Source organism: Dromiciops gliroides, chromosome 4, assembly GCF_019393635.1.
Source record: "Dromiciops gliroides isolate mDroGli1 chromosome 4, mDroGli1.pri, whole genome shotgun sequence".
Classification (NCBI taxonomy): domain Eukaryota; kingdom Metazoa; phylum Chordata; class Mammalia; order Microbiotheria; family Microbiotheriidae; genus Dromiciops; species Dromiciops gliroides.
Genome location: NC_057864.1, coordinates 223639573 through 223655031, shown reverse-complemented (window position 1 = coordinate 223655031; position 15459 = coordinate 223639573). Strand labels below are relative to the sequence as shown.

Below are 15459 nucleotides of genomic sequence, written 5' to 3'. Positions count from 1 at the left end.
GCCAGGTGGGTGGATGAGTGGATGGGTGGATGGATAAATAGATTGATGGATAGATAGATGGATAGATATACATAGATAATCAGACAGATAAAGCAAATGTACTATGCATCAGATGGAAGAGAATGGACTGGAATGATTTGGGGTAATTGTGAAATTCTGTAAATGACCTCATACTACTCACTGATATGATTCTAGAGTTGTTTCATGGTTGAGAGTTATGGAATATCAGTCCCAAAAGAGTTAAAATTGAGAATCACACACAGATCAATGGAGAGATACATGACAGACAAGAGGAAAATATCAAGGTGAAACAGTATAAAGGATGTCATCAAGGAAATGTATGAGCCAAAAAATAGAGGTTACATGACTAATGAAAATGAATCAGTGGAAAGCTCTCATCATCCACTGGTATACTCATGATGTTAAGAGAAACAGGGGCCCCCTGGGACATTTTGTGGAACTCTGGCAGTAATTTTGTGAAAAGACAGGGTTGAGAGTTTTCCAATATGGGAAAGAATTGATGGGTTATGATATGCAATATGAGGCAATGTCCAAATGTAATTGGAACAATATCTACCCTATCCATGTAAGGTTAATTTTTCCTTACAAGGTACCAAATCTTTCCTGCAGACCAGGGAAATAAGGCTTCATACCATTGATATAGGTTCCTGGTTGCCTAAGTACAAAATCACCACATGAGGAATCAAAGGCTTCTGACCTGTATATTGTTGTTCATTTGGGGGTCTTTGTGATCCAATTTGAGGTTTTCTTGGCAAAGATACTGGAGTTGTTTGCCAATTCCTTCTCCAGCTCATTTTACTGATGAAGAACTGAGGCAAGCAGACTTAAGTGGCTTGCCAAACCAATCGCAGCTAGTAAGTGAGGCCAGATTATACCTCAGAAAGATGAAGCTTTCTGACTCCAGGCCCAGCACTCTATCTACTGTTTCACCTAGATGCCTTGAGGTATGGCAAATATATAGACAGGGAAGACATATCTAACTTAATCAATACTGTATCCATGCCAAATATCCTTTTCCTGGTATAGATAAATAAACTTTCATTTGTTAACTATACTATGGCTATGAATTTTTATTTTGTCCTAATCCTAAACTTGAATTATCAGACTAGCCTGAGTCAACCTGGCCCAGAACACCCTGTCAATGAGATAACATTCATTTGTGTATTTGAGTGTTTTCTTAGGTACTTGGCTTAATTCCACCTAGGGCATTAGTTTCCAAATTCTATATAGTAATTTTAATAAAAAATTCTAATATATGGAAAGGAAGTATTTGTGCCCTCCCACTTTTCATTTTAAAAAATCTGTGCTGGGGGCAGCTAGGTGGCACAGTGGATAAAGCCCTGGCCCTGGATTCAGGAGGACCTGAGTTCAAATCCAGCCTCAGACACTCGACACTTACTAACTATGTGACCCTGGGTAAGTCACTTAACCCTCATTGCCCTGCCCCCTCCCCCAAAAAAATCTATGCTAAAGGGGTAGCTAGGTGGCACAGTGGATAGAGTACTGGCTCTGGATTCAGGAGGACCTAAGTTCAAATCCAGCCTCAGACACTTAACACTTAATGGCTGTGTGACCCTGGACAAGTCACTTAACCCTGATTGCCTCACACACACACCCCCCCCCAAATAGTAAGATGAAGATTGAGAAAGGCTCAGGCTCATGTCCAGATGATTGATATTTGGAAAAAAGTCCATGTTAATAATTTTCTTAGTTCATATTTTATTCCAATACAGTGACACTCAAAGTTTAAATGCATAATAAAGTAATATATCATACACATTTAGTGGTAAATCCTTTTAAATTTTCATATTTATAATTTATAAAAAATAACAATCATGAGAGTAGTATTATTTATGTGGTGATTGAATTTGTTCTTAAACTCAAACTTCTTAAAATGTGATATCATTTATTGCTGATCATTCTCTTTAACCAAAAAAAGAGATCGATATTTGTCACTATACAATACATTTATTAGAAATCCCCATTTCACAAACATAATTCAATTTTTCAGTTTCAACTTCCTATGAAAAGGTAAAATCTATTTACTATTATAATTCAAAAGTTAAATTGGATGTATCATTTTCCAGAGCATAAAATCCATTTTTATTTAGAGGTTTCTAGGTTTTTACAATAAAAAGAGAATTGTTTCTATAGACCAGTAAAGTGTTTAATAATCAGGTCTAATTTATTAGTATTTAGTTTAAAAATGTTCACCAAACATGTTTAATAAAGAATTTTTCTTATAACAGAAGTTGTTTCCTCTTTATTATTATCACTATGAAAAATGTCAATTTCTCGCTTTAGCGCCTTTAACTCAGCTCTTCTATGTGCTTTGGTATGAAAAAGCCAGTGTGTTTTACAATAATATAAAAATGTACTATTCTAGGCATTGGGATTTATGGCACTGCATTTCCTTTTAGCTCTATATTTATGATTATATGATCACATAACTTTAAAAAGTAAATAATCTAGTAATATTTTTCCATTTTATCATTTTAATTAGAAAGTCATTAATTCTATTGAAAATGACTACTGATTGTGACATTGCCATTAATAAGATTGCTTATAAAATAAGATTGTAAAGTAAGAAATCATCATCAATTTCAACAGCATAGTGTACATAAGTAATAAAATGAGTATCCTTACATCTGCTGCTTTGTCTACTTGCAATGCAAAATAGGAGAATTTTAAGCTTCTCAATTATTTGATCATAAAGTACATATGTACATTTCCTTTTTATCATATTGTACACAAATGGAAACAGTATAAAATTCAATAAGCATTATTTAGAACACATAAATAGAGATGATCCAAGTTCAGAATCAGATCAGCAGAAACTACTCCCTCTGCAGGAAGCTATAGAACATAGTAAGAAGGGAGTGCCAATTCAAGTCAGAAAATATAGCCCCTTTAGACCAAGTGACTTGAGCGCATGGAAATCAATCATCCCTAGTTTTGAGAAAAATCCAAACAGTGTAATTTCACAGTTAAGGACTATATTTAATGCATATCAACCCAGTTGGGCTGATGTTACTTGCCTTTTGGAAACTTTACTGTCCCCAACTGAGATTACAGATATTATCTCAGCAGGAAATGCCCTTGTTGCGAAAGGTAAGGCCGATGTGGAATGGCCTCTAAAGGATCCAGAGTGGAATTATAATGATGATAGGGATTTCCAAAAATTAAAAGATGCTCGAATATTCTACCATCCCTTTGATTTTTCTCATCGGAATGTATTGGGACAGCATAACATCCCGACTTAGAGGAATAGTTTACTCAATGGTCCTTCATAACATTATTGGTTTTTTCCTCATTCAGGCAGCAAAAAGTTTTTTGTATAATAGTATACGTGAGAATCTTTGGGAAAATACGTTTAATATAAGTAGAAATTTTATGCCTGCAATTGAAATACCTTTTAATACCACATCCATAGTTCATACGACTAAGGATTTTATTTTTTTTTGTTTTTTTTTTGTTTTTGTTATTATCATTGTTATGATGTGGGGGAAACTCTCACATATGGAGAGAGATCTCATAATGGCATGAGGATAATTAGGCAGATGATGCAAAAAGTGATGAAACAAAGATAAAAATTATTTTTAAAAATTAATATTGCAGCAATTGTCTTCTCAATTACCCTCCATAAAGGGGGACTATAGTAATATTATAATTTTAAAGAATGTTTCAATTTTTGTTTTATTATATGTTTCATGTGTAACAACTAAGATTCTGAATTCCCTTAGACATGTTTTTGAGAACTTTCATTGTTTGATTTGATTATTGACAAAGCTATTTTAAAGTTGTGTTAAGCTCAATTTTGTAGGAAATTTTCCTGGCTGATTACCAGCATCCACACATCAACCCCTGAAGAGACTTCCATTCTACGACTACACCTAGAGGACATCTGAGAAAAGACTTTCAGAGACTTTAAATGAACAGTTTTGATTTGTTGTTTTTGTTGTTTTTTTTTCTCTTTCTGTTATAATATACACCATCTGTAACATGTATTCTCTGCAGAGGCCCTCCCTTTGCAAGACTAATGTCAAAGCGTCGGTTCATGAGGACAAAAAAAAATCGCCCCTCTGGACAAAACTTTCCTCTCTTCCTTTTCTATATTGTTGTTCACATATTATTAGTTAGCAATAGTTATTATATTCTTTTTACTGTTCCGTCAAGGAAACATTTTGTTTCTTGAGGAACAACAGGGGGGACTGTAACGATTGGAATAACGCCACCTGCTGGATACTTACTGTAGAAGAGTTCTGCCCATGAAGGGAAGGTCTTTGAGGGCAAGACCAGGAGTCTTTTCTTCAGGAGTCAGGAAGTGACGCGGAGTAGTGGGAGGAGGAAGGAAGAGACTGGCGCTCAGTCTCGCTCTCTTTCCTCTGGACTCTGGTGGAGAAGGGAGCTAGAAATGTGCTCTCCCTTTAATAGATAGAAATCTAGGCCTTTTTCTCTCTCTTTACCAAATTCTTATTCTCCTTAATAAATGCTTAAAAGTCTAACTCTTGCTAAAGCTTATAATTTATTGGCGACCACTCATTAGATATTTTAGACAGTTTAGCTAGAATTTTAGCCCTTAACAGAATAAATAGCCTCACGTTTTTCACCTCAAAGCAGTTGTCCTCTAAAGCAATTTGTAATTTCACCAAAAAAAATGACAAAAATATTCCTAACCTCTGGTCTATAGATTCGTCTGCTGGCATATGCCATAAGTAGATCTATTTAAAAAACAAACAAACAAACAAAACCTTACTGTCACAAATTACATCAAAATACTTATTGAAGCACTTTTTTAAGGTAAAAATAAAGAATTGGAAATAAAGTATATGTCCTTTGATTAGGGAATGGCTAAATAAATTATAGTCCATGAATATAATGGAATATTACTATGCTGTAAGAAATGAACATAAACACAAAGAAGCATATGAAACCTTAGATGAACTGAAGCAAAGTAAACTAAACAGAACAAGGAAAATAACTCAGAGAATGAATGAAAATGTAAGTAGAAAATGCAGCACAGTAGAAAGGGCGTTTGATTTAGGAGACCTAGGTTCAAATCCCTACTTTGCTACCTGCTTTTAGGGGTAGCTAGGTGGTGCAGTACCTAGAGCACTTGCCCTGGAGTCAAAAGGACCAAGTTCAAATCTCACTTCTGACACAGGCTGTGTGACCTTGGGCAAGTCATTCAACCCCAATTGCCTTAAAACATCCAGGGCCAATCTTCCAGCTCTAAATTTATAAGCCTATGAGCCCATGGACAAAACAATCAAAAATGAAATCTGAGAAATGTTAATGGCCAAACTTGGCCCTCATTTCCACTATTTTGCTGAGGTGGGTTACAATAGGTATTGAACACAGCATATATAGGTAGACTTTTTTTATATATTAGTTATTTTTGCTTAACAGTTTTTTCTCTTTTTAAATTCTTTGTTACTATTGTATTGATTTCTGGGAGGACAATTGGGACAGTAATTGGGAAGACTGGGAAATATAGGTCATGTAAAAGCAAAATAAATGAATACATTTTAATTCTTTAAATATATAGCATATCCTATTTTCTGGATTTGAGCCTTTAAATATATATTTCTGCATTTCCACTACTTAAATTGCCTGTATTGACTTTAATGGAATAGCTAGTTTCATTTATTCCAGGTCTCTGCAAATTACCTCTGCATTTGTCTATTTTAAAAAAAGCATATTATTTTGTGGAAATCAAAGGAATGCCAATCAATTGGGAAATGGCTCAACAATCTGTGGCATATGATGGCAATGGAATATTATTGTGTTATAAGAAATGACAAGCAGGATGATTTTAGAAAGGCCTGGAAAGACTTGTGTGAACTGATGTATAGTGAAGTGAGCAGAACCAAAAGAACATTGTATACAGAGACAATATTGTTTGATGAAGAACTATGAATGACAACTATTCTCAGCAATGCAATGATCCATCATGCTATCTACCTCCAAAGAAAGAACTGATATTAATTGAATACAGACTGAAGCATACTCTTTTTTTACTTTCTTTCATTTTTTTAATTCAAGTTTTCTTATACAAAATTACTAATATGCTAATGTTTTACATAATTGCCCATGTATAACTTACTACCTCAAGGAGAGAGGAAAGGAGAAATAAAATTTGGAACTCAAACCTATAAATAAAAATGTTTATTATTTTTAAAGCATTTTATTTTGCCTTAAAAACATTAGAGATAAAAATGGAAGCTAATTCGATTTGAATTTTAATTAGAGAAAATTTCAAATGATTATCTGTAAATATTCTTAATTTATTTCAATTTTTTTAAAGTTGCAGTTTTGGTAGAAAGTTTATTCAATCGTATTTACCAAAACAATTGGCATTGAGAAATGTAACATATTTTGGTACTTTATTCTAAACAGTTCATATTCAAATCCGATAAGAAGCTTAATGACACTACTTATCTGTGAGCCAATGGCAACTGACAGAGAAGATGCCTGATCATTCCCAGGTCAAGATTCAACTCGTTACCTTTTTAATCAATGTTGTACTTACTGTCAGTTAAAATAAATACATGTGATAGTCTTGCTTTTGTTGACTTTGATAAGAACTTTGTTTTCATTGGGAAAAAAATGGATATATTTATGCAGGAGTTGTACTAGAAAATATTCAATACTCCTGGCCTTTGCTTCTCAATCATCCCACCTCAGATGATTTCATACCCCTCGAGGGGAGCACAGGCCATTTGGAAAATGCTAGACAATAATTGCAGCTAGGTGACGTAGTGGATAGAGCACCAGGCCTGGAGTCAGGATGACCTGAGTTCAAATTCATCTTAAAACACTTCCTAGCTATTTGCCTTAGTTTCCTCATCTATAAAATGATCTGAAGAAGGAAATGGCAAACCACTTCAGTAACTTTGCCAAGAAAACCCCAAAATGGGGTCAGGGAGAGTTGGGCATGACTCAGCAACAATGAAAGTATGCCTAGGGGCAGCTAGGTGGCAGTAGATAAAGCACTGGCCATGGATTCAGGAGTACCTGAGTTCAAATCCGGCCTTGACACTTACTAGCTGTGTAACCTCGGGCAAGTCACTTAACCCCCATTGCCTGCAAAAAAAAAACAAAAAAAAAAAGTATGCCTAACCCTTGACATGCTACAGTGAATATACCTAACCATTCCTTTCTTCCAAGTATAATCTGTGTGTGTGTGTGTGTTCGTGCGCACGTGCGTGTGTGTGACCTTCTTCATATGGAAGAATGTCATATCTTCAATTGACATAACAGCATTTCAAAATTTTTTAATCTTTCTCTGTATGGAGTAGAGATTTGAGGAAGGTATATATATATATATATATATATATATATATATATGACATTGTTAGCATTCTTCTAGGCTTAAAGGAAAGAACTGAGCCCATTTATTTCTTTCAAAGTTGTATTTCTGTTACTATGCCTCTTTTCAATGGCATCTGTTTTCCTTTCCAATTAAATGCTTGCTTCTTCTGATCTCTGAGTAGCAAGCATGAGTAGAGATCCATAGGACCTTTGTTTGTAAATGATGAACTTGCTAATAGCTTAGAGGAGAGCTCACATTCTCTATGATTCTATGACATGTTTTCATTTGATCTTCATAGCAGCCCTATGAGGTAGATTGCTTAAGTATTATTATTATTAACCCTTCCTCATTTTTTAAGAAAAAAAAAAGTGACTTGCCTGAAGTCATACAGCTAGTAAAAAGTCAAGTTAGCTTTTCTGACTCCTTTTTCAGGGGCTCGGTTGTTGTTGTTTTCCCCCCAGCTAAATAAAAACTGAAACAAAGAAATAGAAAAAACAAGATTGTTCTCCCTTTAGAGCCTACCTTTTTACTTCTTGCTTAGTTCTTTTATTTATTTATTTTTTTAGTGAGGCAATTGGGGTTAAGTGACTTGCCCAGAATCACACAGCTAGCAAGTTGTCAGGTGTCTAAGGCTGGACTTGAACTCAGGTCCTCCTGACTCCAAGGCTGGTGCTCTATCCACTGAGCCACCTAGCTGCCCCTCTTGCTTAGTTCTATCCTCAGTGACTCTTGAAACTGCTTTTTTCTCCCAGTTTATATCCAAGGTAGTTCAATATGAATGGCATTTCAAGTTTGCTTCTACTTAGATCACCCTCCCCAAATGACCACTCTGCAGCTTTCATGATGGGTCCACTCTTTTTTTTTTTATTTTTTTTTCAATTTTAATAGTATTTTATTTTTTCCAGTGACATGATAGTTTTCAACATTTGCTTTTATAACATTTTGAGTTCCAAATTTTTCCCCTCCCTGCTTTCTCCCTCTCTTTCCTGCACCCAAGACAGAAAGAAATCTGATATAGGTTATATATGTACAATTATATTAAAAGTATTTTTGCATTAGTCATGTTGTAAAAGAAGAATCAGGATAAAAGGGGAAAACCTCAAAACAAAACAAAACAAAACAAAAGTAGAAATAGTATGGTTCAATTTTCATTCATATTCCATAGTTCTTTTTTCTGGACATGGAGAGCATTTTCTATCATGAGTCCTTTGGAATTGTCTTGGATCATTGTATTGCTGAGAAGAGCTAAGTCTACCACAGTTGATCATCACACAATGTTACTGTTACTGTGTACAATGTTCTCCTGGTTCTGCTCACTTCATTCAGCATCAGTCCACTTAAGTCTTTTTCCAGGTTTTTCTGGAATCTGCCTGCTCATCATTTCTTATAGCACAATAGTATTCCATTACATTCATATACCACATCTTGTTCAGCCATTTCCCCCAACTGATGGGCAACCCCTTGATTTATATTTCTTTGCCACCACAAAGAGAACTGCTATATATATTTTTGTAAATGTGGGTCCTTTTCCCTCTTTAATGATGTCTTTGGGATATAGACCAGTAGTGGTATTGAAGGGGTATGCACAGCCCCACAGAACTTTGGGCATTGTTCCAAATTGCTCTCCAGAATGGTTGGATCAGTTTATGACTCCACCAACAATGCTTTAGTGTTCCAATTTTTCCACATCTTCTCCAACATTTATTTTCCTTTTTTGTCATATTAGCCAATTGGATAGGTATGAGGTAGTACCTCAGAGCTGCTTTAATTTGCATTTCTCTAATCAATAGTGATTTAGAGCATTTTTCATATGGCAATAGATGCTTTGATTTCTTCATCTGGAAACTGCCTATTCATATACTTTGACCATTTCTATTTTATAGAATCACAACATTTAGTAGCTGCAAGCGACCTTAGAGACTATCTAGTTGTGGTAAAAATTATTGGAGTTTTAGCTGACTCATCTGGGAGGGGCCACACCTGGCCCACCCTGAAGTTACATATGCTACTGAGGTCAGAAGGAGAACTCTCCATAGGCAATTTTGAAGGACATCCCCTTTTGGGGGAGGGAGATTGAATGCTCTCTGAGGGGAGGAGAGCCTCTTCCAGAATGCTCTCATGCTCACGAACTGGCTCCTCGGTATTCTTGGTGATGCAGAGAAACTAGCAGATATCCCAGGTGTGGTGAGTTTTCAAAACCCTGCATCCTTTGAATTAGCTTAATTGGAAATGATCTGGGGATTGCATAGACTTAGTTTAGAGTTAAGAGAATTTATCTGTATTTCTTTTTTTCCCTATTTCCTTATCTTTGATTTTTATTAATTTCACCTTTGTTATTTAATTAATTTACAAGTAATAAAATCTGATCCTTTTGTGGAAAAGAAGCTGTAAGGCTGGGAGATATATCTAAAAGGGCAGTTCAGAGGGGAGGGAGCTTTGAACCTAGAGGTCCCTCATTATTTCTGAGACCCCAATATTTCAGTGAGTCACCCAATTAACACTCTATATATTAAATTTTGGCTCCTACCTAGTTCAAATCCTTCATTTCTATTTTTATTTTTTATTAATGTCATTTGTTTTCACATAACTATGACTTCAGAATAATTTTCTGCCCAACCACCTACCCAGGGGGTCAACCTTTGTCACTCTAAGCTCATTCCACTGATGAGGTTGGGTCCCCAGAAAGGTGAATGTTATTACTCCTAGAATTCTAGGGGTAGCCATGGGGGTGGTAATCCTCCTTACCTTTAGTAGTGTGCTTTCACTAACAATCAACCAGAGGGGAAGCTAAGTGGCACATTGGATAGAGCAGGGCTTCTTAAACTTTTTCTACTCCTGACCCTTTTTCACCTGAGATATGAGACCCAGGTATATAAAATAAATATACATAACCTTTTACTGTTGGCAAATTTTTTTGCAACCCCCACATTCAGTTATATGACCCTGTAAGGGGTCACAACCCACAGTTTAAAAAGCTTTGGGATAGGGGCAGCTAGGTGGCGCAGTGGATAGAGCACCGGCCCTGGAGTCAGGAGTACCTGAGTTCAAATCCAGCCTCAGACACTTAACACTTACTAGTTGTGTGACCCTGAGCAAGTCACTTAACCCCAATTGCCTCACTAAAAAAAAAAAAAAAGCTTTAGGATAGAGCACCAACCCTGTGGTCAGGAGGACCTGAGTTCAAATGTGGTCTCAGACACTTCCTAGCTGTGTGACCCTAGACAAGTCACTTAACCCCAACTGCCTCCAAAAACAAAACAAAACAAAACAACAACAACCCAAAAATCAGCCAGTGTACTCAGTCCTTTAATGAAGATAGTTATTCAAGTGCCTGTGCAGGAACAGTACTTATAAAGCAATTTCCCCCAAAACCTGGCAGCACCTTCTCCCACAAATACACAGAGTCTGTGGGGGAAAGAGTGGGCACCAATTTAAAGGAGAATGGTACCGAGTAATAATTCTGGAACTGCAAATCCTTTATTTCCTTTTTTTTTAAATAAAGTCCCCGGGGCAGCTAGGTGGCACAGTGGATAGAGCACTAGCCCTGGAGTCAGGAGGACCTGAGTTCAAATCCAGCCTCAGACACTTAACACTTACTAGCTGTGTGACCCTGGGCAAATCACTTAACCCAATTGCCTCACTAAAAAAAAAAAAAAGAAAAGAAAAGAAATAAGGTCTCCTGTGTTCATTATGGGCCATGGTGATACCAGTGATCCAGTGATTAATGAGTAGTTGTGCCGGTTCCTTAAAAGCCATGAAATCTTTACTGGACAAGTGGTTGCTCTTCATAATGTGTGGTGCCTTGACTGGACAAGGCAATGTAAGGCTAAGATGAGTTGAGGAGGTCACTCGGCTGTTGAGCTTGCTCCTCTCTGGCCTTGGATGCTGCTAGCCAATGTACAGCTGCTGCCAACCTGGGCTGAGACACAGGATTCTTCTCAGGGCAGAGCTGCATGGATTGATTTGCTGGATCCCTGGGTTTGATCTCTAATATGCAGCCTCAGTCTTTCACTGCCTTCAGGCACAAGCTTGACAGGGTTGTATAGTACTGTCTTCAGCTGGAGTGTTACAGTATTCTTTTTTTATTTAGCTAGAGTACTAATTTGCTCAACAACCCTTAGCCTAGGATTAGTACAAGCCTCTCCACTTTGAATCTCTCAAAGACTCTTCATATGTAGTTGAGTTATTCAAGCTTCAGGCCCAATATGGGAGAGTGCTTTCTTTACATTTGAAAAGGCCTCAACTTTAGGTTTCCTTTACTTGGGATTTTGCTCCTTAAGACTTTTGGTTTGGGGAACCTAAAAGAAGGAGGCACACTACTAAATTTAAAAGAATAAAAAAGAAAGAGGAAAAAAAGTACTTCTGCAAAACTAACCCAACACAACTATTTAGTCTGGCAGTATGCACAATGTTGTAAATCTATAGTTCCTCTCACCTCCCATCTCTGAAAAGAAGAGAGGGAGTTTCCCCCCCTCTTCTCTGGGGTCAAAGTTGTTCCTTACAATTACATGACATTTAGTTTCTTTTTTAAATCGTTCTTTCTAATTACATTTCTTTTCAAAGAAGGGGAAATAACTCCAGAGAGGTAAAGAACTGGTAATAAACTGGTAATAAAGAGAGGTAATAAACTGGTTCAATGCCAGTTTATTAGGGCAGATAAAGGACTAGAACCTGTCTTCTGATTTCAAATCAAATGTTCATGCATTCTCTGGTTCTTCATTTTCCTCTCCCTGACTCTCCCATAGGGGAACAAGCAATGACTCTTGTGTCAAAGGATCTAGGATGAAATCACTCACCAACCCGTGCCACCTTGGGCAAACCTCTTAACCTGACTGCCTGTTCCAGGCTATAGATTTATGATCTACTTCTTTGTATTATACTAAATCTTGGGATCAGTGATGCTTAGTGCTAGACCTTAGAGGTGATTTATTCCAATCCTCTCATTTTAGAGATAAGGAAATTGAGTCTGCGGAAGTGGCTTTCACAGGATCACACTGGTGGCAGAGATGTGATTTTAGCTCAGTTTCTTTGATCCCAATTTCAGTTTCTCCGAGCCCCCCCCCCGAGCCCCACCCCTATCCCCTCCCCTTTACACCAGATAACTTGCCTAGGGAATGCACAGTTCAGTAGTGTATAGTGGGTGTGCCTTTTCCCTTCATCCAAGTGTTCAACCCACTTTGTGTATGTGGGTATGTGCGGATTTTGCATTAATGAGATCTTAGAAACTAGTATGAGACCCTTAAAAATAACTGTAGGGGAGAGGACTTCCAACTGGGGCCAACTGATCCCACAAATGAGTCAATGCCTCACTGTTATTATGACTTAGCCAGTACACCCCAGATTCATCCCCCACCCCCTTCCCTCCACCGCCTAATCCGTGTCCCCTGCCGGCTCTCTGGGTGTGCTCAGGCCCCCTTCTCTCCGGGTCCTTCCCCAGACTGATGATCCTCGGCAGGGCCTCAAGAGCAGCCCCTGCTCTCCCAAGCAGTTTTGGGACACACCTCTCGGGAGAGCTGCGTATTTCCGCGTGGTAGGGAAGCCCCGGCTAAGTCCGCCGTGCGCTCCAGCCCGGGTTCCAGGTCCCTGGGAAGTTTCTCTAAGGAGCCCAAGCCCCGAAGCAGCTCTGGCTCCTACTGTTCGGCCCCGCCCCCTCCCGAGCGAAGCCCGGAGCTCGAAGCTGTGAGCTCAGAGGCAGCCCAGCCCGGGGGCGGCACCGAGCGCGGCCACCCAGCTCCAGCTCCGGCTCCACGCCGGAGTCCTCTTCTCTTCTCTTCTCCACCTCCTCTTCTTCCCTCCCTTCCCTTCCCGGTCTTAGAACGCAGACCCAACGCCCAGCTAGGCAGCGAGCCCGAGACGGACAGCATCTGCAGCGAGGACCGTGAGGCAGAGGGAACCTGTGGAGCCTGGGACCCAGGCGTTCCCGGAGCCCGTGACTGTTAGAGGCTCCAAAGGAAGCCCCGAGCCTAGGGCTTCGGCTGCCGTGCCCTGCTGCTCACTGCCCGGGGCTGGCGAACGATGCAGGCTGCGCTGTGAGCCCGAGGCAGCAGGGCCATGTCCGGCTCTCGTTGCCAGACATTGTACCCCTTCACTGGGGAGCGGCACCGCCAGGGGCTGCGCTTCGACGCCGGAGAGGTGCTCACGGTGCTGCAAGTCCCGGACGGGGGCTGGTGGGAAGGGCAGAAAGAGGACGGACTCCGTGGCTGGTTCCCCGCGAGCTATGTGCAGTTGCTAGAGGTAAGGTTGCGGGGCTGGGAGCGGGTGGGGTGAAGGGGCCCCGATCTAGCGGGACAGGGGACCAATCTCCCTACTTCCACCCAAATCCGACGCCAGCTTCGAGGATGGCAAAGCACCAAGCACGCCACCTCTGTGAATGCCAGTATAAGGATGTGCCAGTAGCCAGGAGAGGCACTGCTGGGGGTGTGTTCGGGCGCAGTGCCTCCCTTGGTGAGTTCCTGCCTGACCAACTTAGAGCTTTGCATTAGGGGACCGGAGTAAGGGTGGGAAACTGGAGCTAAGTGGGGTGAGGGAACGGAATGCAGCCCGCTCCTCTCCAAACCCCCTGCAGCGCTTTTCTGCGTCTTGGGAATGGTGTGCAGCCTGCGAGTCCAGTCCCGCTTTGCTTCTCTTCTATACACACAGTCCCCTTCTTCCTCTTCTTTCTCCCGTTTCGTTCTCTCCCTGTTCCTTCCTGCTTTGGGGGGGGGGGGGGCAACCTTCCCAGTGGATGAACTGAAAACTTACAATTCTGAGTTCAGGACCCAGCCAGCTTCCTTGAGTCCGGTTTGGGTTTTCTCCAGTCAGAACTCTTCCAAGGAGCAGACTTTTGGAGATTTGCGGTAGGACCTTCTGGGAGATGTGGGACAGAGCAGACCACAAAGTGGAAAGGAGTACACAGTCTGCCAGGGAACAAGAGATGGGCCTCAAAACTCCCCGTGCCTCTGAGTGGGTGTTGTAGGGCCAGGTTGTGAGTTGCCTGAGAGTCACAAGCATCAGCCGCAAAAGCTTCCCATCCAGCAGGCATTATCTAAGGAATATTCATCCCAACCAGCCATGTCCTGACCCCCAGACATTTCCTTCCAACCCATCCAAAGAAAGAACCAGCCTAGACCCAGAGTGGGGAAGTGACTAGCTCTTGGGGTGCTCTGCCAAGTGGACACCAGGATACTTTTTTTTTTTTTAGTGAGGCAATTGGAGCTAAGTGACTTGCCCAGGGTTACACAGCTAGTAAGTGTTAAGTGTCTGAGGCCAAATTTGAACTCAGGTACTCCTGACTCCAGGGCCGGTGCTCTATCCACTGCACCACCTAGCTGCCCCCAACCAGGATACTTTTGACACTAATGACCACTGTTAACTCCAGCTAAATAGTTCCCTTGTTTGTTGTTTCAGGGATGCTTAACGGATCCAACTCTTCTATTTCATCCAAATTACTCACTGGTTTATGGCCATGGACATAGGAAGGGAATGAGATAAAATAATTTCCAAAGTTAGATCAGAATCCTGTCACCCCCTTTAAGGTTATAGGGTTTAAAGTAGGAAGCAACCTTAGAAAATGCCTAGTCCAGCATTCAACTTACAGAGGCAGGAAACTGAGGCCCAGAGAGAGAAATTGACTTGCTGAAGGTCACACAAATGGTAACCAGCAGAAGTAGGAATGAAATCTAGGTTTTCTGACTCCAAATCCTGTGCTCTTGCCTGCAACCATTTCATCAGATCATTCAGATCTGAAAAACACATTGAAGTAGTATTGTGAACATGAAATTCTTTAAGATTTGTAAAATGGGTACAAGGTCAAAGGAGATAATATATGTAAAATGTTTTGCAAAACTTAAAGCACTATGCAAAAGTCCAGCTATATCATTATCAACATTATTAACTACTGACCAATTACGTTACTAAAATCAGTGATCATTTATCTTCACTACCAATTAATGAATCATTGGGATGCAAACGAAGATTGAATCAAAGGACCAAGCTTTGATCCTTGTCTTTGCTACTTATGTGATATTTCCTGTGTCTGTGGACACAGGTTGGTTAACCTTTTCTGAGCTTCTTTCATAAAATAAGGATATGTCTCCAAATTTATTTCTGAGGCCCCTATGATCCTAATATTACAGAATTCCCAC

The 15459-nt window shown here is 39.9% G+C and overlaps 1 protein-coding gene across 1 annotated transcript in view; it reads left to right on the top strand.

Moving 5' to 3' along the window:
- The first annotated feature begins 12697 nt into the window (after nucleotides 1–12697).
- Nucleotides 12698–15459, top strand: part of GAS7 (growth arrest specific 7) — a 311630-nt gene continuing 308868 nt past the window's right edge. Inside the window, exon 1 of the mRNA XM_044001028.1 lies at nucleotides 12698–13570. Within this exon, the coding sequence (XP_043856963.1) occupies nucleotides 13388–13570 (183 nt within the window). The 5' untranslated portion in view covers nucleotides 12698–13387. The remainder of the gene's footprint in view (nucleotides 13571–15459) is intronic.